Source organism: Melozone crissalis, unplaced genomic scaffold (assembly GCF_028551555.1).
Source record: "Melozone crissalis strain CALT ecotype California unplaced genomic scaffold, PUWL_Pcris_2 ptg000016l_1, whole genome shotgun sequence".
In the NCBI taxonomy this organism is placed as follows: Eukaryota; Metazoa; Chordata; class Aves; order Passeriformes; family Passerellidae; genus Melozone; species Melozone crissalis.
Window position 1 is genome coordinate 51,501,192 of NW_026535794.1, and position 27,187 is coordinate 51,528,378.

The 27,187-nt window shown below is 37.9% G+C and overlaps 1 protein-coding gene across 1 annotated transcript in view; it reads right to left on the minus strand.

The window, feature by feature from the left end:
* Positions 1–26,665, minus strand: part of CNTNAP2 (contactin associated protein 2) — a 1,011,078-nt gene extending 984,413 nt beyond the window's left edge. The window contains exon 1 of the mRNA XM_054274302.1: positions 25,871–26,665. Within this exon, the coding sequence (XP_054130277.1) occupies positions 25,871–25,967 (97 nt within the window). The 5' untranslated portion in view covers positions 25,968–26,665. The remainder of the gene's footprint in view (positions 1–25,870) is intronic.
* Between the last annotated feature and the right edge of the window lie 522 nt (positions 26,666–27,187).

The window sequence follows — 27,187 nt, forward strand, 5'->3', positions numbered from 1 at the left end:
GAATGGGAAGTTACAATTTCAGATTTGGCATTGCTGCAGTTCCAGAATGGCATTCCTCACTCCACAGCCCCCTGTACTCCACTGAGAGAGACAAGAGGCAAGGATTGTGGGTTAAGATTTGAAATTTTTACTGGAAACAGCAATGGGACAAGTAAATGAACAGGTACAGCAACAATATTAATAACAAAAGTGTACCAAAAAAGGTGCAGAGCTTGACCTGACCACAGCCATGTCATCCAAACTGGTCTCTCTGGCATTACCTTGCTACTCTGCTCAACACACTTGTTCACTGAATGACACTCATTGAAAGGCAGCAATTTCTAAATATTGAATATTAAAAATATCTAGCCAGTAAAGAAACAGATATTTTACATATTTTAATCAAATGCTACAAGTATTTAATAAAAAAGTACCAATAACTTAAGGCTCTTCTCTTTTAATAGAAGCATCACAGTTGCTTCATAAATTCACAGCTCACTTTGCCACACAGTACTGGGTATTTTAAAAAGGTATATTATCGTAGCAGCAATTTCCTTCAGGCAGCACCACAGGTAAAATAAATCAACTTCCTTAAACTAACTTTAGAGCCCTAACAAGCAGAAATAGGTCATAGTCATCTCAAATAACTTTGTCCACTCTCGTTTTGCCTTCAGGAACCAGATACATATCAACATCTCTGGAGACACTGACATAAAACTCAGAACATGAACTAGGAAGAATCAGCATGAAAACCTAATTAATATGCCACACTGGGAATTGTACACCTGCACATTCATGTTTTCCATCTGGTTTCCAGGTCGAAAAGTACAGTTCTTGAGGCAGGCCAAAATCATAGTGCTGCACAGAAAAAAAAAAAAAAAAAAAAAAAAAAAAGAGCATTCTTAGTGCTCTCATTTTAATATAGAATTGAGCCCCTCATGTAAATATACTCCCAGCTGCATATATTCTGTGCATATACTCCATAGGGAAAACCCTCCAAGTCTCCTTTGTGTTTCATGAGTGTAAGATGTGTCGATGTATAAAGGAAATAGTTCCAGCTCAAACCAATGCACTTCGTACTTCCAGGATCATTCCAATTGTTAATTTGAACAATCCTGTGTACTAGTTACTAAAAGGGGAGGTAAGAAGTTGGTTTCAGGGCATTTGTAGATTTTGTCCCAGCTGGTGGTAGGCAAAGGCCTTTCATGACTCTAAAGGCAGGTTGTATTTTTGTCAGGGGACAACTGACAACTGACAACAAGTTTCTTACAACTTTCAGGGACTCCAGGGCAGTTTCACCATTTCTCTTTCCTAGTCCCATTTGACATGGAGGTCACAAGTGGAAGAAGTGGTCCCCTGGGGCTTCAGGCCCATTCTCTGGTGAACCTTGTCACAATACCATTATGCTCCTCACGTCTTTCCTCACTGGCTACCTTGGCTCTGCCATCTTGTTTTCTATCTGTAAGACCAGGTAGAATTCTACAATGTCCTTACTGGTGAGAACATAGGTAAAATATGTAGCTTTCATCCAGCCTGCCCGTGTAGGCCTTGCTCAGGTACTTGTGCAGCTGAATACTGAGAATCTCCAGGGTTGAAGATTCCTTAACCATTTTGTACAACCTGCTCCATTATCTTCCTACTCCGAAATGAATTTTTTGTAGTATTTTTTCAGAATTTTCATTGCAACTTGGGATTTTTGCCCCTTTTCCCAATGCTGGAAAGAGCCTGGCTCTATGTTCTCTGCATTCCACCATTAGATACTCGAATACCATAAAAATAGCTGCCTCTCTTTAGCTTTCTATACTAAAGGCTTTGCAAAACCATTTCTCTGGGCCCCTCTTCCTACATTGTGTCCATCCAGGCATCTTGGTTGCTTTCTGCTGGAAAGAAAGCTCCCATAGGTCAATGTACTAGGAAGTCCAAAGTCACACTGAGTACCCTCCAGGTACTTTTCTGAATTCTTTCCTCCAAGATCAGAGCTCATATTTTCAGAGTCTAAGCACATTATGTGTGCTTCACAGGCAGAAATAATGTGAAATGGGATTTTTAAGAAGGTAAATGCTCCATAAAAGCTACCACTTGGTCAGTTTACTGTCTACAAGCTCACAATAATTTTAAAGGCATGAAAGATAAGAACTAAAATTAATAATTAGATCATGATTGCAACAATGATGATTATTAGAGAGAACAGTAATGGATGCCTATGAAATGTGTGAATCAAGTCTGATTTTTATGCCCTTGCTTTCCCTCATAATAATATGAAACATATTTCCTCCAATATATTTTCACCTTTTTCTGTGAAGCAAGTTGAAAATAGAAAATCAAATGGATATTCAGGTATTTGTAAAAATCAGTTCCCACAAACATACAAATCAAAAAAGTCCTCAAAACACTCATGAAATAGTTTATGTTTTTATAACACAAACATAATAGTTTTTAAAACAATTTCTTTTCTCCTTAGATTGCATTTAAGATAAAGATCAACTTCAAAAGTAATTTTTGTGAATCAGCTCCCTGAAAAATGATAGTTCATTTGCATACTAATGCAACAAATGCTGTGCCAATGGTTTGAATGTTTTTTTTATTTTTTTATTGTACACCTTATAGTAGGAAGCATCCATATAACATTTAACATTGGGAAGCATCCATAAGCATTGTGGGAAAGTATAGATAACAATAAAGATTCTAACATTGAAAGGTTTGGGATGGAGACACATGTTCAAAGATTCTGAATCAAAATCTAGAATACATGAAACTGACTGAAAAACACACAATAAGGTCTGGTGCTGCAACATTTTTATCTTACTCTCAGATTTAGTGGCCAAACACTTGTAGTGGTTTTATTTTTCTTCGAATTGTATAACCATATTCCCCCCATTTACACTTCAGCAGAGAAAAATGCTTTTCTCCTGTAAGCTATGAATTCTTTTAAGATAGAGGAAGATGGAAGTCTCCTTTCTCTGTCTGAGAAAAGCTGATATTGACAGGAGAGTAGGGCAGCAGCATAGCAGAGTTTGTTCTTGGACCAATTTCCATAGCCCCTGGGAATGTACTGTAAAGAATTTCAGTAAACTATTATGCTTGCACAAACAGATTCGAGCTGCTATAAATCACTTCACTTCTTGTTCCTAAACAAAACTATTTAATTTACCCACTGCTTGTTTTTGACAGGTTGTGGCAGGAGGAGAGAGGGAGAGACAGCTGTGTTGCAGCTTCACTGTCTTGAAGGCTTAAGAGTTTCTAATGTTTCCATGCCAGAATCTCTGCATACTTTGAACCACAACTCAACTTTTTTACCCAGAAGTTTTGTAGTAAACATGACTTATGAGTAGATGGAAAGATGGAAGATTTGGAATTCAATATGAGAGTGGATCTTGAGATATCCATGACACATTCTTATACATGTTAGGGTAAGGCAACAAACTGAAGAGGACTAAAAGTTTTACTATGGCCCAAGACATATCAGTGTATCTGAAGGGGTGGTGTCAAAAGGATGGATCCAGGCTCTTCTCAGTGGTGTCAAGCAATAAGACAAGAGGCAACAGGTAGAAACTGCTGCACTGGAAATTCCATCTGAGTATGAGGAATAACTTTTTAACTGTGTAGATGACCCAGCAGTTTGCACAGAGAGGTTCCGAAGTCTCTCTCATTGGAGATATTCGAGAACCATCTGGACACAATCCGGTGCCATGTGCTCCAGGATGACCCTTCTTAAACAGGGAGGTTGGATCAGATGGCCCACTGTGGTCATTTCCAACCTGACCTATTCTGTGATTCTGTGATACCGAAATCCCATTACCACTGAATTTACCATTTTAATATCATCATTGATCCTCTATAACCCCAGACAATGAGGAGCACAAGTCACACTGAAAGTCAACAAAACATATACTTCTGTGCTATGCCTTAGATTTTACTATATTTTACTATCATTTTTCCCTAACAGAACCACCCTCAAGAAATCCTACTTCTTGTAAAGACTAATGAACTTTTAAATAATTCATAACCCTTGAACTAAACAAAATCAATTTTGCCTGTCAACATAATTTGAGAATGGGGAGATATTAAACCTGAATGTAACAAAATCTTGGTATCATCTAAATATGAAAAAGTAACGAGTCCTGTTTCTTAATTCCTCTCTTTTTACATTATAGCACTCTTCTTTTTCCCATCTCTCCATTTTTCCATGTGCTCAGAAAGATACTTACTTCATCTCTTATGCCACTACAGTGGCTTGAAACATCTAAATAATTTTCAGCTGTAGAATAAACAAATTAATTCATTTGCCCAGGAAAAATAAGGAACAGAACTGATACAAATTGAAGACCTAAAAGAGGATGAAATAGAGTTGTGGATGTGTTTATAATACTGCTGAGGATGCTGCTAGTCCTTCACTTAGAGTCTACTAACAGAGTGGAGATTTAGGACTGGCATTATCTTAACCCTGTTTGTGTCAAATACATTGCAACCTTTGTTAATTTTCCATGAATTTACTTAGAAAGTACCTTTGTCAGTCAGTATTTACAATTCAGTTTCAGCTGTCACAGGACTTTTCTGTCAGGCAAATGGAGCTTAAGGTGAATAATAACATTAAGGTGAATAATAGAGAGCAAGGAAAGGTTTGTACAGAAACAGGGGTTTTTTACAATTTTATATGCTATATATTACTGGGAAAAAACCCAAACAAATGTATAGATACACAGACCCTTTATAAAATCTGGAAGGGATGTCAAATCTATCAGGATTTTAATCCCTCTATTAAAATTATTTTTTGGAGTTTTGCACCTCAAGTATCCTCATTTTAAATGGTTGCTCCCTGAAGAAAAACATTTCAGCTCCTTCTTTCAGAAGGGAAATATTTCACCTTATTCTTTCTGCTTTAGAAAGTAGAAGAAAAGCTGCTTGACAGTAGGAAAATAGGCTTTGGGGCAAAAATTATATTCTACTGCAATCTGATACAAAGTGGACAGTGGGAACCAGTCCACTTGACTTACTGCCTCATACCCCTTCTGCAAACCAAGTACCTCCTTAATCCCCACGCGTTCCTTTGCAGTGTGCACATAAAAAGCCTTAAATAGTGTAAGAAAGTATTATGATTAAGTAATGCATGGATTTGATCCTTCATTCCTTATAAATGTAGGTAATTTCTTATGTACACAAATATGGATGACTTTGCAGGTACTGCTTGCTTGAGTAATGATTATTGCTTTGAGCACAATGTCTATATGTTATTACTAGATCCCTAATCATGGAATGCTATTATTCAGCTATAAATTATTATTTTGACTTATATTACACACATAGTAGTTAGAGTGTAGTGCAGTTTTCTTTAAGATTGATATGGCAGATTTTTACAAAAATAGGAATGCAATGTGAGTAATATTTTATTTTAAGCCTTAGAAGTGTGAAAGTAGGTCAAGTTCTGTGCCAAAATGTATGTTGAAAACTGTTTTAATTATATGCTGGAATGCTGCAGAAGATTGTATTCATTTCATAATTCAGCATCAAAACTGTGTTAGGTAGATAAAATTGTGGGCACTCTGAAGTCAATTAAATGATTGCTGTAACAGTCAACACTTATTCACCATGCATCCAAACTTTCTCCACTGCAAAACAATTGGATGAAAGTGTGAATGTCTTTTAAATCAAATGTTATCTATCAAACAGTAAAACTGTGAAGGCTATCTATTTTGATGCTATGCTATGCATAAGAAAAAATTTACAATTTATATTACAATTTAAAAAGAAAAAAATTCCCAGATCATCATCAAGTCGAACATCAACATATGGTATGAATAACAGCATGCTGAAGATAAAAAGGAACTATTACAACAGTAGGAAAAGAACCTGTCTTCCCATACAAAGTTGGAATCTCTTTGGCGACAAAGAAAAAAGTTCTAGGGTTGAGGCAGAGTTTAGGCTATTGAAATATTGAGGGGTTGAAAGAAATTAATTTTTGACAAATTGCTTATCTGAAGAGAGAATTTTTATAAGAAGAGTTTGGAGGATGGGAAAACTAATTTTAAAAAAAAGTTCAGATAAGGTCAGCTTCCTTATTTGATTACAGAAGAATTTTAAATGAAAATACTGTCAAAGTTTATCTGATAATGTGCTATTCAAAGGCAGTGTTCTCATTTGATTTCTAGTTGATTTGTGCATTATTTTATGAACATAAATACTATATGCTTTGGGATTGTAATGATCAGGTATAATTTAGTAGAAATATGACAAAAAGGACAATATTTATGATGCTCAGCAGTTAAGAGAAATGAGGAGTAAGAAAGAGTTTGGCTTGCTATGCTACTATTTTTAATTAAAAATTTCTGATCAAGAAAATAGTACAGTTGTACTCAATAGGCTTCTAATTTTCTATGCTTGTTTACTAAATGATCTGTTGAATGCAAAATAGGGGTTTGATTAATCTTCTGACTTATTCCTTGTACAAAAACTGATCTGAAGCATAATGTTCCTCTTCTTATTTGAAAGAGAAGCTTTCTTTCATATGTTTGTTCTAAAAAATAAGTATTCAGATGAAAATTAACTTCAAACCGCCTGGGGGAAAATGTTATTTCTTGTATAAATAGCTGTAAAGTCACTCCCAAAGAGAACTTTTAACACAGAATTAAAAAAAAAAAAAAAAAAAAGAACACCCAAAACTATGACTATGACATGCTGGTATTTAAAGACGGCATGGGGATTTAATAGCCCACACAAGCAGTAAAAAAATAGCCAAGATACAAACATGGGTATTTATTTGGTGAGACCTTCATTTGTTTGTGTGGCAAAAACCCAGATAGTCATAGTTTCAGTACCCAACCCTCTCAGTTTAGTCTCATTGTGGGGGTAACCCTTCCCCCCATGAATGTTAAAAAGATGGGAATAGGCAATTTTATTTACTATGCATCAAAGTAAGACCATATCTGAGAGGGCATTTTAAAGTTAGGTAGTCAAATTTGCTTCTGGTTTATTTAACTCTGGTTTATTAGGACATCCTGAGGAAAGACCACACGCAATGGTTGCTAGCCAAGAGGAAGTGGCTGAAGTTAGCTGACCTGCTTTCCCAAATGCTTGGTTTCCTTACATTTAACAATCCCCTGCTTAGTATCAGTCAATGCACACGTTTCCAGTCCATGATCAAATGAGTCCATCCTTAGGGTTCTGATCAGTTGTAGTATCATCTCTGACCTTTATGAAGGGACATGAAAATTCCTCCTGTGTGTTTGCAACTTCCTTCTCAATCAGTGTCAGCTGGACAACTCCCTGCCAAAACTCTCAGTGAAACATTTCATCCATCTTATAATCACTCCTGGAAAAGGTCCTAGGTCTGCCCTAAAGCTCTTAAAAATCAGCTTTAAAATTCCCAATTCTTTGCAACAAGGTCTTTAAGGCACCAACCTTTGCACTTGCACAGAACAAATCTTTGCAGTTCTAAAAAAAAGTCAGCTGCCCCACTGCAGCTAGATCAAAAGCAGGAACCTCAACAAGAAATGGGCAGCCTCTTGTGATGGGAATGAAGGATATTATGCTTGATGATTCTAACTGCAGCTCTCATTAACTGTTCCCTTGCTCCCAGAAATTGAATTAACAATGAAATTAGTAAAGTCACCCAGTGGACTTGGATCTGCAATTGAGAAGTGGAAGGTTCATATCTATTTCTGTGTGCAAATGAATGTCAGCAATCAATTAGGTGTATCTCTTAAGTCTTTGCTGATCTTATGAGCAGTCACATAATCCAGCAACGATCTGAGTTATTCATATTATCAGCCTGGCTCCCTATGAATCATTGTGTTCCCTTCAAAATAAAAGTGGCACTAATAAATTTCATCCTAATTTTTAATTGATTTCTAGACTCCTTTTTCACTGCCCAGTGGACATTTCAAGTGGACATTCCAAATGGACTTTTATTACTCCATATACATCAACCCTGAGCTGCCTCTTCAACACTGCACATCACTGAAGCTCTGGGGCAGTTTACTGCTAGGTTGTGCTGATACATCTCCTTGCCAACATAGTCTCCAACATTCTGTTTTTTAAAACTGACAAAAACTTTGGAAATATTGGAGATTTTCAGAAATTATACCTAACAAAGATACTCATAGCAAGTTAGTAATGAAGTGTATTGTTGAGTTGTTTTTTGGGGTTTTTTTAGGTTTGGGATTAAATGTGTGAGATGGTATTTCTTGTTCAAACTTAGATGTTTTTATTTATATTATATTCTTACAAACTGTGAGTTCTACAGTACTTCATGCTAACAAATTAAACATGGAGCTGTATCTCTCTTTTTACAAGGCTTTTTAAGGATAAACTGTTTAATTAAGAAATAACACTTAAATTATTTTTTCTTTTACCTTAATGATTAACTACTTGTGGCCCACAATGCAGACTTTTTATCTAATTACACAATGCCACCCAAACTCATGAAGAAGGTGAAGAAGAAGGACTAGTCTTTGCCGTAAAATTTTCATTTTTTTAATATACTATTATATTTTAAAACTTTTAACTCTAAGTTTTCCACCATGTGATATTACACACGTCTATTCAAACTACGCGCCCATAATCCCAGTTCTATCATTCAATTTTGGAAGTTTTTTCCACAGCTTCAGGTCAAATGCAGTGTTCTCTTGGGAGGTCAGTGCCTGTCAGCACAGAAAGTCTAAAATTCTCAGCAGCTAAGGTTCCAACAGCATATGAAACATAAAACTTGGCACAAAATACACTAATATTTGCATTTGGATGTGCAGTCTATTTCTGATGTAACAGTATGTCTCATGGTGTTAAGATCAGATTATTAAAATTATTAGAGATGCCTGTGCCCAAATTAAGGTGCAAATGAGACCATATGCCAAAAGCAATAGCACAGATTTTATTTAGCAGTAAATGTGAGAGGGAGGGAGAGATAGAGAGAGAGAGAAGAGAACAGGGGCAGAGAAAGAAAGTGACTCTATTCAGGAGTGGCAGGGGGTAAGAATCCACAGAATGCCAAATCTACTGGGTTTATTGTCACTCAGGTTCAGGTGGGAATGACCATGTACCTCTCCTCAGGCAGGGAGTTTTCACAGTGGATGATGAAATGTTGTCGATCTCAGGACATTTTATGAGTCTTTGACATCTTCTGAGGGGCTGCAGTTGTCTCTCAGTTGAATCAATCATGATCCTTCAGCCAAGATTAATACCTTCATCCTACATCACAATGTCCCCATCTCAATTCAAAGGGGAGTACACACAGTTTAGTGATTATGTAACAAAGGACATTGCCATAATGAGATTATTCCTCCTTGCAAGATCTACCTCTCATCAGCTTCTTCCCTTATCTGGAAACCAGACTTCCAATGTGACCAAAATGGGCCTAAACCATTCCTTGAAGTGTTACAAGTTGCAACACTTTCAAGAAATCTCTGGAGATTTTGCCAAGTGTAACATTATTTTAAATTACAAGATATTGACAGGCAATCCATTGCAAAACATGAGTAGTTCAGACTTTCAGATAAGGGACTGAAATGTCTTTAACAGAATATCTATTAATAACTATTAAAAATAATTTTAGATGCATCTTACTCTGCTGGTTTTATGGACTGGAAGTGCATATGCTTTAGTGAACACTAGAGGGTAATTAACTTAAAGTTTTTCTGGGAAAAGATATTGCCTAGGATTTCAAATTATCTAAATATATATGATATTTTCCTCTCAAAGACTCTGAGATATTCTGATAAAAGATTATCCTACTCTAAACTATTCATTCTTGACAGATTCAATTGCTATTCAATTAATTTCATTGGATACTATTCTGTTTTTTATGCTCCAAAATTTTGTAAAGTCATCTGATATCAGCTGAAAGTCATATTTAACAGTCAAAACAACCACCAAAAAATAACTGACAGTTCTACCTTCTATGTGCCAATCAAATCACTTACATTTCATGGCCTAATTTGCTGCCATTTTTAATGAACAGATTTTGTATATTCTGAAATTCAGTGCTCAGTACCAATTAGATAAATTAGTATCCGTATGTCTAATTTGAGCAGAATGTAACCTTTGGAATTCTAAATCCTTAAGAATCAATTTTTGAAGGCCTCATCCTCTCTGGAAACAAACTTGATAACTGAAAAAAGTAAAAATTGTGTAGGAAGATTACGCATAAGTCAATAAACTCTTAAACAACCTTGAGCAAGGTTGCTGATGTGTGTTTATTATTGTGTTTCTAGAAGTCAATGCCTGTTACTTTCATGTAACCTTTTTTTCCCATCCTCACTAAGCTTATGAGAGTAAAGTCTCTTATTATTTCAACCAAGCCGCAGAAATTACACTAGCTGAGGAGTTATTATTCCCACAAAATCAGGTTTTAGGCATGAAGTTGTCTTGGTTTGAAATACAGGTGTCTGCTAAGGAAGGCAGGAGCATCCTTTAGAATGGAAAATCTAAACCCCTTCCCTCCAAATTATTATAATTTCGAAATTGAGGGGCTCTCAGGCAAAGATATGAGAATAGGAATAACTGTTCTTTACTAGTATGCATGATAAAGCAAGCAAACAAGAACAACTACAGCATTAAGACCAAACAGAACCACAAACCCAGCCCCAGTCTCCTCGGCCGCAGGTGCTTTCCCTTTGGTGCAGTTCCGGTCACGGCCAGCAGGGGCGCTGCTGGCTTCCGGTGGGCGGGGCAGGTGCAATGATTCCTCCGTGCCTGCAGGGGCGCTATGGCGCGAGTTCAGAGAGCACATGGCAATGGTGGCTCTGCCGTGATAGGAAGGGAGGGAAAAGAGGCTTTGCTCCACAAACCCCTGGGGCAGCCGATCCCGGTGCCCCAGCAGAACTCTGAGGAGACCCAAGCTGGGATGGCAGGACCTTTCATGTGGCGGGGGGGGCGAGGCTACAGTGCCGGAGCAGTGCCAAAGAAGCGGCGAGGGTGGGGCAGCGGTGACCTGGCTCTCTGAGCAGGGCAGGGAGAGGCGAGCTGAGCATCCCAGGTGCTTGAGCAGATGGGAATAGGTCCCTCTTTTAGTGAGGCAGGTGATAATGAGGTCCCAGTTCAGTGGCTGCTTTCACAAGCAGAGGCTCACCCCACATCTGAAGAAGCAGCTCTGGGCTGGGCTCTGGTGACAGCAGCGAATTCCCTTCCCCAAGCAGCAGCTCCAGCCCTCCTTCTCCGAAGCTGAGAGAGAGAGAGCCCACAGCTGCCCTAGCCCTGTCTTTTATCAGCACAATTGTCCTGGTATCTCTGCCTCTTGGAGAGAAACTCCCAGATAAGAGAAGTGTAACCAGATGCTCTCCTCCCCTGAGACTGGCCACTTCTTTTGTTTTTCTTAAGTACTCAGTTGTTAGTATTTTCCTAGCAATTTATGGGGAAAAATTCTATAAGTAAAAAGGAGCAAAAGGAAAGAAATCTAAACCCCAACAGAAGTCCATTTAGCAGACTGGTTGATTATGTGTATTAAATTCAATTGAAACAAATCCAGAACAATGCAAGGCTTGTATTTGAAGAGCAATTCCGCAGCTGAATCAGGTTCCTTCTTTGAAAGTATTTGTGATGCCTTTCTGCCAGCCAGATTTCATAAATGCCATTTAGAAATCTAAGGGAGATTTTACTGTATAGAATGTGGCTGGATTATTTCAATATGGTTTATGAAAATATTACTGTTGCTAAAAACAAATTAGAGATCTAGCACTGAAAAATTTTACTGTGATCATTTGTGTTATAAACACTGTTTTAGGCACAGCACTCTCCTTATTAAAGGCATAGATAACACACAGATTTACATTTGAGGCTAATTCTTAAACATGGTTTGAATATTTACTATATTAATATCCACAAAAAAAGTAGTCCAAGCATGCAATGTACAACAAAAACGGCAGAGAATTAGAGAACTTAACCAGCTCCATGTTATCTGTCTCCTTCCACAGCCTCTGAGCAGTTTTCAAGGAGTTGAACATTTTACAGAAAGAAGTCCTTATTCTTGTCCTTTTGGTCTCCAATCCCTTCTATCATAAAACATCCCTCACGATCTATTCACATCTTTCAACTCTTGATGGATCCACCTCAGATATTAGAATGGATTTGCCTGCAGGAATATACAGAAAGATGTCTGGTTTCTCCCTTTTGCTCCTCTGCCAAAATCAAAGGATAAGAATCTTCTGGAATATCACATAAGTATTTTTATTTGAATTAGTTGAAATGTCTGCTTGGGGCAGAAGGAAGATGGAAGGCAAGAAAATAACAACGTTTTAAGCAGTAAACACCAGTGCTGAAAAATAACTATATTCCTCATAAAAACTGACACCAGAACAATTTTTCTTTGATATATATAAAGTTTGAATGTTATTAGAATTATTTATGTCTTTATACGCTGAATTACTATGATATCCTTCATAGTTTTATGTTCATTTCTTTCTGTAATCAGAGTTATTAAAACAAAGCAAGGAATGCATTGATTTATAAGTACAAATAGGCCATACTTGCAAATAATAATTTTCTTCTTGGGAAGTATTGTCTTAGATGCGTGTATAACCATAAAATGCCAATCATACCTCTGAAATTCCACCAAAAATTCTCAGCATTCCTCTAATCTTTATGTGTCAGTGTAAATGAGACAGTGCCAATAAATTCTTTTCAGACCTAAAATCAGACTTGAAATATTTGTTGTGGTTTCTCAGAATTATGATACAATTTTGTTATAGTTCTGTTAAAAATTCAGCCGTGTTTTTCTTTGTTTTACATTTATCTGATTTTATTCAGCTACTCATGCACTTTTCATGTAGCTGCTTACTTGAAAACATGCCACCTTACAGCATTTTGGGGGATGCACTCATACATCAGCACAATACAGGGTATATGATACAGAGAATCTTGAGCAATCCAAAGGCACACTGCATGGGCACTCTCATCAAGTGAAAAAAAATGGCCAAATTGATCCTGATATAGAGTTTGAGGAATATATGCAGGGACGTGACTGATCTAGAAAGACTGGCCTCACTCCACTGAGTTTCGAATCTGAGTCATCTCCAAAATTTCAGTATTTACTTCCATCTCAAGAATTTTCTAGTTTTGTTCCATCTTCCTTTTTTTAGATTTAGTGAGAAGAGTTGAAGAAAACTTTTAGGTCATAACTTTGAGGACAGAATTCTCACTCATTAAACTGTTTTTGATGTGTCTGGTTTTGTGATAGGTCTGTAATCTGAGTGTCTCTGTTTAAACACATCAAAATTTATTTCCTGGTCCTCACTGTCTGCAATTATAATTTTTAGGACTCAGCAGCTGTAAAATAGGAAAAATACTTTCTAGTGAAGTATTCAGATAATAACAGTTTGAGCTACTCCATTTCAGATTTAATATAAAACCAAAAGTAACTACCTTTTTCAGTGAGAAGAAAAATAAAATCAACTTCTACCTCTGAACACTCTTCGCAATTGGCATAATGGTTTTACTGATATTTCGTAAAAGGTAAATCTTCAGCAACAGAAGAGAAGTGATTTTCAATTCAGAATATAAATATTCTCCGTGACATCAAGAACTCTGAACTAACTATTCTCTATGAATATAGAAAAATATGTCATTGGGAGGGGCATTTCTATTAGACTGACCTTAGTGATATAGCAAGTTGTTGAATTAAGAATTCAGAGAATCCCTAAAATCCAAATGAATTTTCTGTTCTGATTTGAAGCAATAGCAAGGGCCAGGACAGAACAGGTCAGAAAAGATTATATTATTTCCTTCTGCTGAAACCAATAACCATGTTACTCTAGCCTCTCCAAGGCCATGTTATCTCATGCTGTATAGTCTTCCTAGAGGATGGGTTTAGATTTGATATAAGGAACACTATTTTAGCAAGGCAGGATAACCTCCAGCAGTCCCTTACAAACTCAACCATTCTGTGATTTTGTAAAGCAGAATTTAACAAATACATTAAATTATGTGCAAAAATAGATAAGATTTAATTTGTCTATGCACAGAAATCATATTAACTATTTTTAGAAAAAAGAACCAAAATCACAGGTGTGGGTATTGGATTTTGTGTTTTGGGGTTTTTTTCAAGAAGTGAGAAAGGAATTGAGGAGCAAAAGGAGCCATACCAAAAGACTGCTACATATAAGTGATGAATTTGCCAATCACGTAGAAGAGACAAAAACATACAGTGTTAGGAAAATGAACAAGACTGCATAGTTAGATCCCAAAGTGGCAGCAAAACAATTTACATTCTAATAAAAGCTGACAGAGATGTTAAATAGAGGTTAACAGGGCGAGGCAGTTTCAACCAGCAGGGCAAGCTGTAACCGAGAAGGTCTCTGCTGATTATTGCTGATTTCCAATAACTCTTAAAAAAGCAAGGAAATTCCAGAAGGCTGAAAGAAAATGTGAAGTGCAAATACTGAAAAAGATGATCTGCACACTTACAAGGCACTCCAATTAATACTGCTGCTAGACAAAACAATAGAACTTGATTAACAAAAATTTAAATGCTGTAAATGCAATTACTGAAAATCAACATAGTTTTTTGAAAAGTAGATCTTATCAAAGCATCCTGATCTTCTCAAGGCTTCTTTTTTTTTCTTTTTAAATACAAAATTGGATCACAAGAAATTTGTAGATATGTGTGTCTATGTCTGTTTCTGCATAAATTGAAGTCACATGTATTTTGAAATCTGAAGGCACTTGAATGGCAGGCTACACTATTTTAACCAAGATTCAAAACTATTGTAAATGTGGCACTCTAAATATCTCAAAATGTAATTGTAACAAAGGAAATGAGTAGTTTCTAGTGAGAACTAGTGGAAGCCTGATTTTCAGTCCTTCATTGCTTAACATCTTTATTATTTGAACTGCAGAAAAATGCATAGTCTTTGAGGCTGAAGACGACTTGAAGTTTACACATCAAAAGCTTGGGACAACTAAGCCAGCTGGTAAAAGGAAGCATTAGGCATTTCAATGTGACCATGTTTGAAGTCATGAACTCAGGGTAAAGAACATAACACCAGACCAGGATGTTTAATGCCAGAAGGAAATGTGTGAAAACCCTGACAGGTATGTGACTTGGGGAAGGAAGACAAAAGAAACTGTACCCCTCTGATAAATGAGGCAGGGCATCTGATGACAGCTGATATGGAGAAGTCTGATGTACTCAGCAACATTTTTCCTCAAATTTTCCTTGCCAAATGAACTTCCCACATCTTTCAAGGCCCTGAATATAAAGGCAGGGACTCCATTGTGGGAGCAGACCAGATTCAAGGCCATCTGAGGAACCTGAACATAGACAAATCTATGGAAGCTGACAAGATGCATCCCAGGGTCCTGAGGGAACTGGCAGATATAAGCAGTTCTCTATCACTTCTGAAAAGTCATGACAGTAAAGCAAAACCTCCAGTGTCTGGAAGAGGGGAAACATGGCACCCATTTATGTAATGTGTGAAAATGGATACTCTGAGAACTGCCAGCCGGTCAGCCTGTGTGCCTAGAAGGTTCATGAAACCAGATTCGCCTAGAAACTCTGCCAAAGGGTGAATGACAAGGAGGTGTATTAGGGAAAGTAAACTTGGAGTCATGAAGGGCAAATTATATGTGACAAGCCTGGTGGCCTTCTACAGAGGAGTGACTCTCTTAGTAGATGAGGGAGGAGCTTCTGATGTAACCTACCTGGCCAATGACACAGTTCTACACTACACCCTTGTCTCTAAATTGGAGAAATATGGGTTTGATGCATGAATTGTTAGATGGATAAGGATTGACTGGACAGCCATGCCCAAAATGTCAATGGCTCGAAGTCCAAATGAAGATCCAAATGGAAATGAGCGTTGTCCCTCAGGGGTACTGGGACAAGTACAGTTAAATGTCTATGAATGGCGTAGACCATGGGATTGAGTGTACCCTTAGCAAGTTTGTGGAATGAAACCAAGCTGAGAGGTGCTGTTGATATAACTGAGGGAAAGGACACCCTCCAGCGAGATGTGGACAAGCTTGAGGAGTGGTCTCATGTGAACCTCATGAAGTTCAACAAATCCAAGTGTAAGGTCTATCACCTGGTTGGGGCAATCCCTAGAAGCAATGCAAACTGGGGGATGGATGGATTGAAAGCAAGGAAGGGCTGGGGGATACTGGCAGATGAAAACTTATGTAAGAACCAGCAATGTACAGTCGCAGCTGAGAAAGGCGGTAGGATCCTAGAATGCATAAAAAGCAGCATGGACAACAGGTCATGGGAGGTCACACTGCCCCTCTACTCTCCTTAAACCTGGTATGGAGCACTGAATCCAGCTTTGGGGCCACTCTGAGTCCAGACCAACAGAAGAAAGACTTTGACATGCTGGAGTTTGTTGACATGAGGGCCGTGGAAATAGTCAGAGGTCTTCTCCCTTTCATAAAGAGAAACTGAGAGAGTTGGCATGGCTTATCTTGGACAAAAAGGCTCCAGGCAGACTTTATATAGCAGCCTTTCCATACTTAAAAGGGACCTACAAGAAAGATAAAGAAATACTTTTTACCAGAGCATGTACTGATAGTATGAGAGGAACATTTTTAAACTAAAGGGTAGATTTAGATTACACAAATGGATTGAATCCTGGAATAGACTGCCCAGAGTAAGCTGCAAATATCCCATCCCTGGAAATGTTTAAAATCAAGTTGGACAGGGCATTGAGGAATCTGGTTTGGTGAAATATGTCCCTGCCTGTGGATTGGGGTTGGACTAGATGACCTCTTCCAACCCAAGCCATTCCCGGGTTCATTGATTCTGCGATCTGTTGTCCTGGGGTGACTTTATGATGCTTGTATTCCAAATTATCTGTTCTGTTTATGGTGGTTATTAAGCTCTGCACCCTTAAAACTAGATCTGAGAGGGAAGGGGGAGAAGGAGAAGCAGTGGAATGAGGTGTTTTTTTGTTTTTAAAATATGAAGATAAGAGTTTCATTTTTCTCTTCTCCGAGACTATGTTGTCTGCCGCATGGACGGACAGTGGAACAGAGCTCTCCTTTGCTTTTAGTTAGTTTTTAGCTAGAGCTGAGGCAGTGAAGTTCCCTGGACCATGGTTTTTATTTTTCTTAAGACTGTTCAAACCTGCTCTGGACTGAAAACTCAGAGGAACACTGGCAGCTCGCACCTGTGGCCTACCAGGGCCTGGCATGTGTCATTTTCCAGCACCAGAGGGACTGATAAGAGACTGAGCAGGCTGAGCTACATCCCATGACAAGGACTTTCTGAATTTGCCATCTCTTCAGAGCAGCGAAAGGTTTCATTGTTTAATATTACTCATTGTTTATGCTTGCAAATACTTTGCTTGTTAAATAATCTGGTTTTTTTCCACTTTTCTCTAAGAAAATTTTCCTGAACCAGTACGGGAAGGGCTTCTTGAATCTGCTTTCTGGAGGGACCCTTTTGGAAGTTTCCTCCCAAATTTGCCCTAAACCAGGATATCTGTAAAGCAGAGAAAAGTAGTAATACAATCAACCATATCACTGTAGCTGGGTTGGATCCTTTTTGGCCTTATAAATTATGAATATGTAGATTTGGAAGCGTAATTCACTCACAGAATTCCTCTGACACAGTTTTTTTCCGTATGAATAAAACCTATGCACTGTACTGACCTAAACTCTAAAATTGCATATTATGAATAATTATAAATTGAATTAATAAAAGCATTCCTTATAATAATGATATTCTAATAATTGTGCTTTGAAAAAATAAATCCTAACTTCATTCATAATATCTGATTATCTGATTTAACAGGCCAGGATTATGGCACAGCAATTAAGCAGCGAAGGAATTTCAATTGAGTTATTACCTGTGTACCTAGCTTTCACAAACAGATGAATTAATCAGGAATCAATGAAGACAATCTCCCTTAGTTTCAGGCTCAGCAAATTACTCAAAACAGTGATGAATCAATGAGAATCCAAGAGAAGCCAGTGGAGTCAGTTTATTGCTGGAGGAAAGGGTAGGGAGAGGACAGAGAGTAGGGAGTGAGGTGATTAATAAAATGAGAAAGGAGGCATGTGAGAAATGGCAAATGAATTAGGAGCAGAAGCAAATGGGTGTGTGATCATGTGATGTATATTTTTTGGAAAAGGGTTGGAACAGTAAAGGAGACCTTCTCTTACCTACAGGGAATTTTCTATCATTTCTAACAGCTTGGCTGAACCAGGGAAGAAGCAGGTAGGACATTCATCATATAACTGACAGTATGCCCACTAGCATAATTTTTTGTATGTGAAACCAAAGGAAAGAACATTAGAGAGTACATCTTGCTGAAGCTTGGGAGCATGTATCCAGCAGAGCCTGCCCTGTATGGATATGCTTCTCACTCCGTTTCTCAGAGAAGCTTACTCTTTTCCTAATGCAATGCTAATGCTATGGACAGGGCAAGCTACTCTCTGTGACCCCATTCTTCAGCAAAAAAAATAAAAATAAATAGGTTACTGTTATTGTATGGGAGACAACCTCAACTTCTCTTCAGCACGTTCGTCTCCCTTTTTTACCCATAGCCCTAAGCAATGGTGGATGCCACTAGTTTTAATCTCTGTGTTTTTAAATTAACTAATTATCCTTATTTTTCTGGGGTTTTTTTAGATATTTGAATTTGTATCTGAATTTGTGTTCAGGGGAAAAAAATATGTATAAGCCCTTCCTATGTTTCACTAAAAATGTGGGCAGAGTCTAAAGAGTTTAGGAAGATATCTGTGTTTGAAACCTGGGTCAACAGGGTCTAAATTTAGGGGTTTTGTTTCTCTGTGTGTTGGTTTGCTATTCCAAGTTTTTGGTTTGGGGTTTTTTTGGGCTTTTTTTTTTTTTTTTTTTTTTTTTTTTGCTTTTCCCAAACCACAGTGTTCCTTCTATTCCCATAAGCTGAGTAAAAAGCATATTCTAATTTAATTGAATTTCAGAGTGTGTTCCAGAACTTTACACCAATGATACTTAAAACCAATGATATGATATGAAATGTCATGAAAACCTTAAATATATTGAGGTTGCCTTTCCTGCTGTGTTTTATCCCATTGCATTAGGCCCTTAAACAATAATTCTTCCTTTTCTTCTCTGGCAAACATTCCATCACAGGCTTTATGCTGCCCCTTATGGATATGGACCTTTGCAGTCTCCTCAGCTCATCTGCTGATCTTCTGTATTACATCCCTATAAATTCCAGGTTTTCATTGAGTTCTCAGTAAATACCAGTTCAAGTATACAAGATGATTAAGCAATAAACAAGATACATTTTTATCAATATTTAGGTGATTTAAGAAACCCAGACAGTGACATCCCTCTAGATTTGATACAAAGCAAAAAAAAAATCTTATTTTTTTCAGTCAGATTATTCTTACATTGTAGAAACAGAAAGCAGAAATGTAGCACATGTATAGCTGACTTCCTTGGGCAAAGGTTAAAAAATACTAAATGGAATAGCAGTTTTTCAAAATCAAACAGAATGTTTATGTTATATGTAGACAGTCATTTCTACAAGAAAAATTTCTTTCCCTTTAAGCTGAGACTTAAATATTCTAGATAAAAATAATAAATGTTCATTCAAAAACATCACATTTGTTCGTGCTATGGAAAATCCTTTGGTTAGAACAGTTCAAATGTTTTCTGGTTTCTAGAAAGTATTTTTAGCCATTTAATTTATTTACACATTAAAAGTTGTAACCCAACTTGAGCTTTTACCAATACAAATGCAAAACTGGCAACAAAGTTCCTAGCTATACTGAGTCGATTTTAGTCACTGATTTATTTAAAACATATTTTTGGAGTACATGCACAGCTTAAAATAAAATATTTGATAAATATTTCAAATGGTGGTAAATATTAACATCAAGCAACAAACCATATGTGTAAATAAGTTTGCTAGTCCCTCAATGGACTTGGCATGACCGCTTGCTTAAGTTAAATGTCTGAAAGAACCATATCTCCACCAGGAGACTGTAAAGTCAAAAAAAATCTCTAGACTTTTTTAGGCAGAGGAAAGAGGTAAATGTGAATGTCAATATCCTTTTCTGCTCTGAATTATCTGCTGTTCACCCTTAAAGACCCAATCGGAAAGGGCTGGCTGCTACTACAGTGAATGAATACTGAGACCATTTTTGAGGTAGGAAAGGTCTCAGCTTTGTAAAGCTGCATTAAAATTGCAGAACTATCAAAACCGAGTGCCCAAGTTCTTTGTAAATGTTAAGCACAGGACTTGGGAATTCTATTATATCTGTAATGTCTTCAAAGTTGGAAATGCAAGTGGTTCAAAAGAATTGAATACTGATTACTGCAATTTTCTACTTCACCAAACTTCGAGATTTAACATGTTCTACAATTACCTAGTGGTCTTGGATTATCTACCTATGCAATGCCAATGAAGTTGCTGGATAAATGAAGTACAATACAGATAAAACCAATGTTCATTCAAAGGCTGAAGTCTGAGGAACCAGTTTAATAATTTCTAGTATTTCATACCAATGGACTGAATCATGAACTCACGACAAAAAACATAACCACGCTGTTCCTATAATCTGTGGCACAACTTCCATTTCCCTCAGTGCAAGACAGCTCAAGCTAGTGGACTGCTCTCTTTATCCTACAAGTCTTCCTGATCTTTTAAAGAAGGATCTCAATTCTATGTGGATTTTGGAAATAATGCTATAATTTTAAATTATATAAAATTGTTAAGACTAAAGAATTTGCAAAGTCACTCATCATCTCATCTGCTGAAGAAGACTCCTGTTGCTTGTCTAACATTTCCTAGTTGAAGTTTCCTACTTGACTGGATCACATTTTCAAGTCCATGTTCTTTTGTAAGATGAGTATGACAGCTCATCAGGACATAGGCATAGGTAGGGGAAGACTTCAAAATTTAACCAGTTATCTTATTTTGACCTGTGAGTCAGATCATGCAGAGTGAGATCAGCTTTTGAAAATCTAGAAAAAAGAAAATGCAGAAACTCCCCTATTGTTTCTGTCTAGTTTGTTATTGTCCCAGACATTAAAAGTACTACAGTCTAAAAAACTCCTAAACAGTAAACATGATATCTGACAGTTTTAAAGACATACAGATCCAAGGTAAAAGTCCAGAAGAACTTCTATAGGAAAATTTACTGTCTGTAACAGATCCATTGTAATGTGAGTTATTCAAAAAGAGGTACAGTCTGAGGTCTAATGCATTATATATACATAATTTCCTATCGCAACTGAAGCAACTGAAGTAGTCTCCTGTGTTAAAAGTACCTGAGTGGAAAAAAAAAAAAAAAAGAGAGAGAGAAAAAATAAAAAAATACTTCTCATCTCCTTGCAAAAGAAACAACCAATGTTCAGAAAGAAGTTTTCAATTTGAAGTCTTTAACTTCACCTTCAAACTTTCTTTCAGACTGGACTACTTAATAAAGAACTTTTTATGCCTTATTTCATATTATTACACCAGAATTAAAAAAAAAATATAAACACGCAAGCAAAGCAAAACCAGTCCAAGAAAAAGCCAGTTATTAAAACAGTAGTTTATTGGCATTTACAATTGATTCAATGCCCACTGACACCAAACTTTGAATCAGACTTGCTCTATCTAGATGAATGTCTGCAATTAGGTTTTATGCAATGTTGCATAAAGAGTTAAAGACTCTTTGAAACTTTGGATTTTCAGCACTGAAACAGGCTATAGCTGCTGCCACCAATTTTGAAATTAGAGCAGACTATTTGATACTATTTCATTCATTCACATATAAGTTAACATATTGCTCAAGAAAAAGCCAATTTATTTAAAGAGTCATGATGAGTAACTCAATGCAAAGTTGTTAAATAATAACAGTAGCTCAGTAACTCAGTGCAATGTTGTTAAATGCTGTCACTTGTCTGTTGAACCTGAATTTTATTATATGGTGATGAATAGCATCTAAATAATAATACAATTGTACTATGTTGGATGTAAATTTTGTTCTAATTTCTAGCTAAAGTGTTCTAAAATAACAAAAGAGAAATCATATGTTTAATGTTATGAAATTCCATGAACTTAAAAGAGAGCCAGGCCCTCAAATTAAAAGTTTAGTATATTTTTAAGTGCTTTGACCCCAAAGGTAAGAAAAATTATTAAATGCTAAATGCACATGAAAATGGTTTGGTGTACTTGAAACTAAATTCTGTGAGACCGCTGTGTTAACCTCAAGACAACAAGTTAATAAGTTACAATACAAAAAAAAAAAAAACCCAAAAACTCAGATTGCCAAAATTATTATTATGTCTGAGACATTATCTAGAGGAGAAATATTCCCCAAGTGGGAATCTAATAGAATATATGACACCTCATATGCCCAACATGGGCGTACAACTTCCACTGGACCAGATTGCTCAGAGCTTCATCCAACTTGGCCTCTTAAAAAGGACTTTCTTGTACAAGAGCCTTTTGCTCTTTCAAAAGGCACATCACTCCTTTTCAGTACTTTTCCCAGGACAATATGGGTGCCATGAAGTCAAATGTAAAAGCTGTATATTCTTTCTTTTATGTATCTTAATGATTTACTATACATGCCCCCGCTTATGATTTCTGCCACAAGTCTTGTAAAATGGGCTCAAACTTCAACCTGAGCAGTGGTATGGGGCATACTACATAAGTATGACAAGTATCAGAACTAGAAGTTTTAATAGTTCTGTGCTCATCAGGTTTGCATTGCATAAAAAGAGATATGATGAAAAAAACCAAAAACCCCTAGCTGTGAAATATAATTACTTGTAAAGTGAATTCCTTTCAGAGAGAAGGAGAAAATCCTATAATTAATACCTTTAACATTTTTATTACGAAACAATGTTACTGCTTTTTGTGTTTGGGGTTTTTATAGGAATACAAATGAGAGTTAGTCTACCCATATGCATATTCCTATCATTCCATCTTAGCCATGTAAAGGACAATAAAGCACTAAATTTGTATTTTCTGTGTTACTTTTTATCTTGTGATGACCTCTCCTGGTTGAGCTGTTCATTAGCCTTGATTCCAGAAGGATGTTTTCATCCTTCCACGCTTATTAAAAAAAATAAAAATTGCAGGAATATTAAAAATTTATTGCCTGGGTATGAAAACATGATCATGAATAGAATTGACAGCAAGATCTGAGCATTAATGTGTGGGATATTGTATCACAGTGGATGTTTATTATACTACAGGATAGCTTTCAACACCCACTTATCTTGAGATAAAACTAAATGAGAGTAAAAGCTTTCAACACAATCACTTCTGAATCAGTACTACTGAGAGATAACTAGAGATAGATTTACTTTGCAAAATAAACAAACATTTGAGATAAAGCATATTCACATCAGCAATGTCCAATGCTATTCTTTCTGAAAGCTGTATCTTTTCCTATGCCAGCACTAGCAGACCAGACTGTGAGAAAATACTGAATAGCAAGCTCATATATAGGGATTTGTAATGCACTGTACACCATAAGACTTGCATACTTCTTAAAAAATACTGTAGAGAATAAATTTGATGTTGTTAATAACTTCAAAGCCAAAACATAAAGTAACAATGGAGGACAAAATGAAATAGTGGTTGGAAATAAGTTTTACATCACAGTTCCATTTCACACAGTTTTTAATTGTTTTAGAAATATTCTGAATATGAGGTTCAAAATCAACGGGGGGGGGGGGGGGAGGGAAGGAGAAAAAAAAAAAGGGATGATGAAAACTAGATATACTATCCTGTCAACAGCGAACAAAATTCTCCAATCTCATTCACAAAATTCTCCAATCCCATTCAGTTGTAGACAAAGTTACAAGCAACCCCAGAAAATAGATCACAATGACAAAACACAGTACAGTGACCAGTTTGTATAGCAAAGCATGCAACAGAATAACCAGCAAAGTGGTGCACCAAAACAGTGTGACACAGCACTGGAGTTCCCAAAGTGGCACCAGCACCAAGCATCCATAAGCTTTACAACAATTTTCAACATGTGCTGCAATGTGAACAATCCTTTTGTCAATTTAAGGCTGACGTGTATTTCTCGCTATATTTATGTTTCCAGCAAACAAATCTAGCTCCATTTCACTTTAAGAAGTGAGTCAGAAATGAAATGAAATGCCACTCACTAAATAAGGAGTATAATGTATAAGCTCTTGGAAGGTGAATTGATATAAAGAAATTTTTTTTATAGCTAATCATCAAGATGGGAATGTATCTGACTATACTGTAATTAAGATTATATATATCCCCCATTCCTGGAATTTCTGGGTATAATGATGTTACTACAACCATTAACTTCTCAACAAACTTCTTTCAAAAGTTAAAGATTTGTTTGTTGGGAAATCAATAACCCTCTGTAGGTAATATTCAAGTTATACTGTAGCCATTAGTTGCTGAGTGACAAAAACAAACAATAAAAGCTCCAAAACCCTCCTAGAAAAAAGCAGGGACTTTGTTTTCAAAGAACAGATTTCTGACAACCTAAATCATGAATCCTCTCCCCCACATATTCCTATTATGCAGAGCCTGAGAGAGGACCATGAAGAAATAATACTCCTAAGAAAAATTATATAGCTGATCAAAACTAAGAAGTAAACCTCAGGATCAATACTTCTCCTAATTCAAAGGCAGGAAAACAACTGAACATCCTATAGTCTCTGAGACCTCAATAACAATGCAGACACTGCTATACATATTTGTTGACACACAAACAAATATGCAGGTGCAAGTAAATCCTGGAATAACACTTGTTTTTCAATAGGTATTAGATGATAACAGATAGAAACCCACTAAGAAAGCATAGCAGTGCTCCAATTCCCTAATCATTACATTGTTCATGCCAGCCCCAAGGAAACAATTAAACAAATAAATAAATAGAGTGATCTGCATAGATCTCTATGCAGTATATACATTGCATTCTATGCAATTCCCTACTTGGTCAGGAGAATCAACCCCCATTCACATGCATGCAATCCCAGCACATCTATCCATAGCATTTCAGGACACTTCCTTCCTCTATAAACAGCCGATCAAGCCAGCAGTATGATGATGATACTATAAAAACGCACTGTTTCATTTCAGTATGCATTTCAAAAATACTTGGCCATTGGCAAATGTTTTACACAGTCTTAAGAGAAACAACTAAATACTTACTACTGACATCTACTTGCAAACTGTTTTGCTCAAAACTACAGCTCAGTGCAATGTTAAAGACTTGGTCTAATATCCACTGAAATCAATGAATATACTGTCATTCTTATACTAACAACAGAATCGGATTCTGTACAGGTGCTCTATACTCCCCTAGTCTGAAGTTCAGCATTTCAGCAGATGTTTGATCATTTCTCTGCTATTTCTACCTCACTAGGAGGGCAATTGATGGTCTCCTCTAAAATACCTTTGCTCATTCTATTATCGGCAGCAAAACTTTGCTCTAAAGAAAAGCTGTCCTGGCTCAGTTCCCTCTCATCAATTCATCTTTCCTCTTCAAACGAGACAGAATTTTCTCTTGCTGCTCCTTGATAAAACACTGGTTATGGAAACGGCTCACATCTCCTCTTTTCCCTCACAAAACTGTGGAAGTGAAGTACTTCCAAATGCAAATTGCATTCCTTCCGAGGAAGAAAGGAAAAACCACAACAAACCAAACCGACCAGGCAAACAAAAACTATCCCCAAACTTTGAACAGCTTCTGATTGCTTTCCCCCTCTGACTTCATTGCAGAACCAAGATTATATCACAGAGCAGGTCTCTTTCAACTTTCCACTCCAGCTACCACTGAAATCACCAAGGAAGATCTGATGGGGAGCACTGCAAACAGTATCAGACCTCAGTGCACACATATACACACAAGGAAAAATCAAACACAATCAAACACAATGTTCATCAGCAAAGCAAAAATAATCAACCTCATGGAGTTGTGGGAATTTCCCTCTGGCTTAATTCGGAGCTGAAATTGTGCGGGTTTCTCAGAAAAGGGTACTTACGAGATGCAGGCAGAGCAGTCCTGGCTCTGCAGCTAATGCTGATGAAAATCCAGAGGAAGAGAGCTGCCCTGCAGCCAGCTCGGGTAACCACAACCATCCTTCACTTCCTGGCTCCCTGTACTCCAAATGCCAGCCGCAGAAGACCTGCTTTTCTCCACTTTGGCCCCCTTCTCTCTCTCTCCTTCTCTTCCTCGGAGGAGGTGTCGAGGAGGTAAAGGGGGCAGGGCTTTACCTTGGGGTAGAAGCCAAACCCCCTCTTCGTCTGCTATCTTTGGGTTTGCAGCAGCAGGATAAGTCCCGGTACTTTTCTTTCCCTTATTTCTCTGTGTTTGTGCGTGTTTGTTTCTGTGCCTCCTTCTCAGAGAAAGGGAGAAAGAAAAAAAGAAAAAAAAAAAAAAGCCACGAAGTATCAAATAACAAGGATTGTAGAGTAGAAAAATAAATAATAATAAAAAAAAATGAAGATCAATCCCCTAAAAGACGTGGGAGGAGGGAGGGGAAAGGGAGATGGAGATGAAGGGAAGGAAGAAAGGCGAATAAAGCAGTTGGTGCCGCTAATGCTGCTGTTGATGCTACCACTGCAGCTGAGCCCGTCTTCCTGTACAGAGGAGCGCTGCTGAGAGAAGCTTGCAATAACCTCCCAGCTCAGATATATATACACAGTGTACACGCACACACAGCCCGGCAGCCAAACACACACTCACACAGAAGCAGGGAGAGGGGAGGGAGGGAGAGAGAGACACTCCCGCAGCACAGAAGCAGGCTCAGAGCCTCTCTCCTCATGTATTTATCATCTTCCAGCAGGAGGAAACGCTGCCACTAGCAGCAGCAACCTTCCTCCTCCTCCAAAAAAAAAAAAAAAAAAAAAAAAAAAGACAGGAGATGGGAAAATCCTCTCCCCTGCGCTCCCCTCCCCTTCCCTTCGCTTCCTCCAGCTCCTCCTTCTTCCTCTGCGCCCCTCGAGCCTCCAGGACCCCGATCGTCCTCGCTTGCCTGGCTCAGATGCAGAGCCGGGGGACGGCGGCGGGGATCGCGGCCAGGGCTGGGGCGGAGGGGGGCGGGAGCCAGTGCAGGGATCGGGGCTGGGGCTGCGGGAAGGTGGAGCGGGGCCGGGGCCGGGGGGGATGGGATGGGGTTGGGGACGGGGATGGGGATGGGGATGGGGTGGGGATGGGGATGGGGATCGGGGCCGGCTGCGGAGCGGAGCGGCGGGGCAGTGTCGCGGTGCCGCTGGAGCGGAGGCGCGGCGTCCCTGCTCGCCCCGCGGCCGGCTCCTGCCGCCCTCGCCGCCGCTCCCCCGCGGCTCCCCGAGCTCCA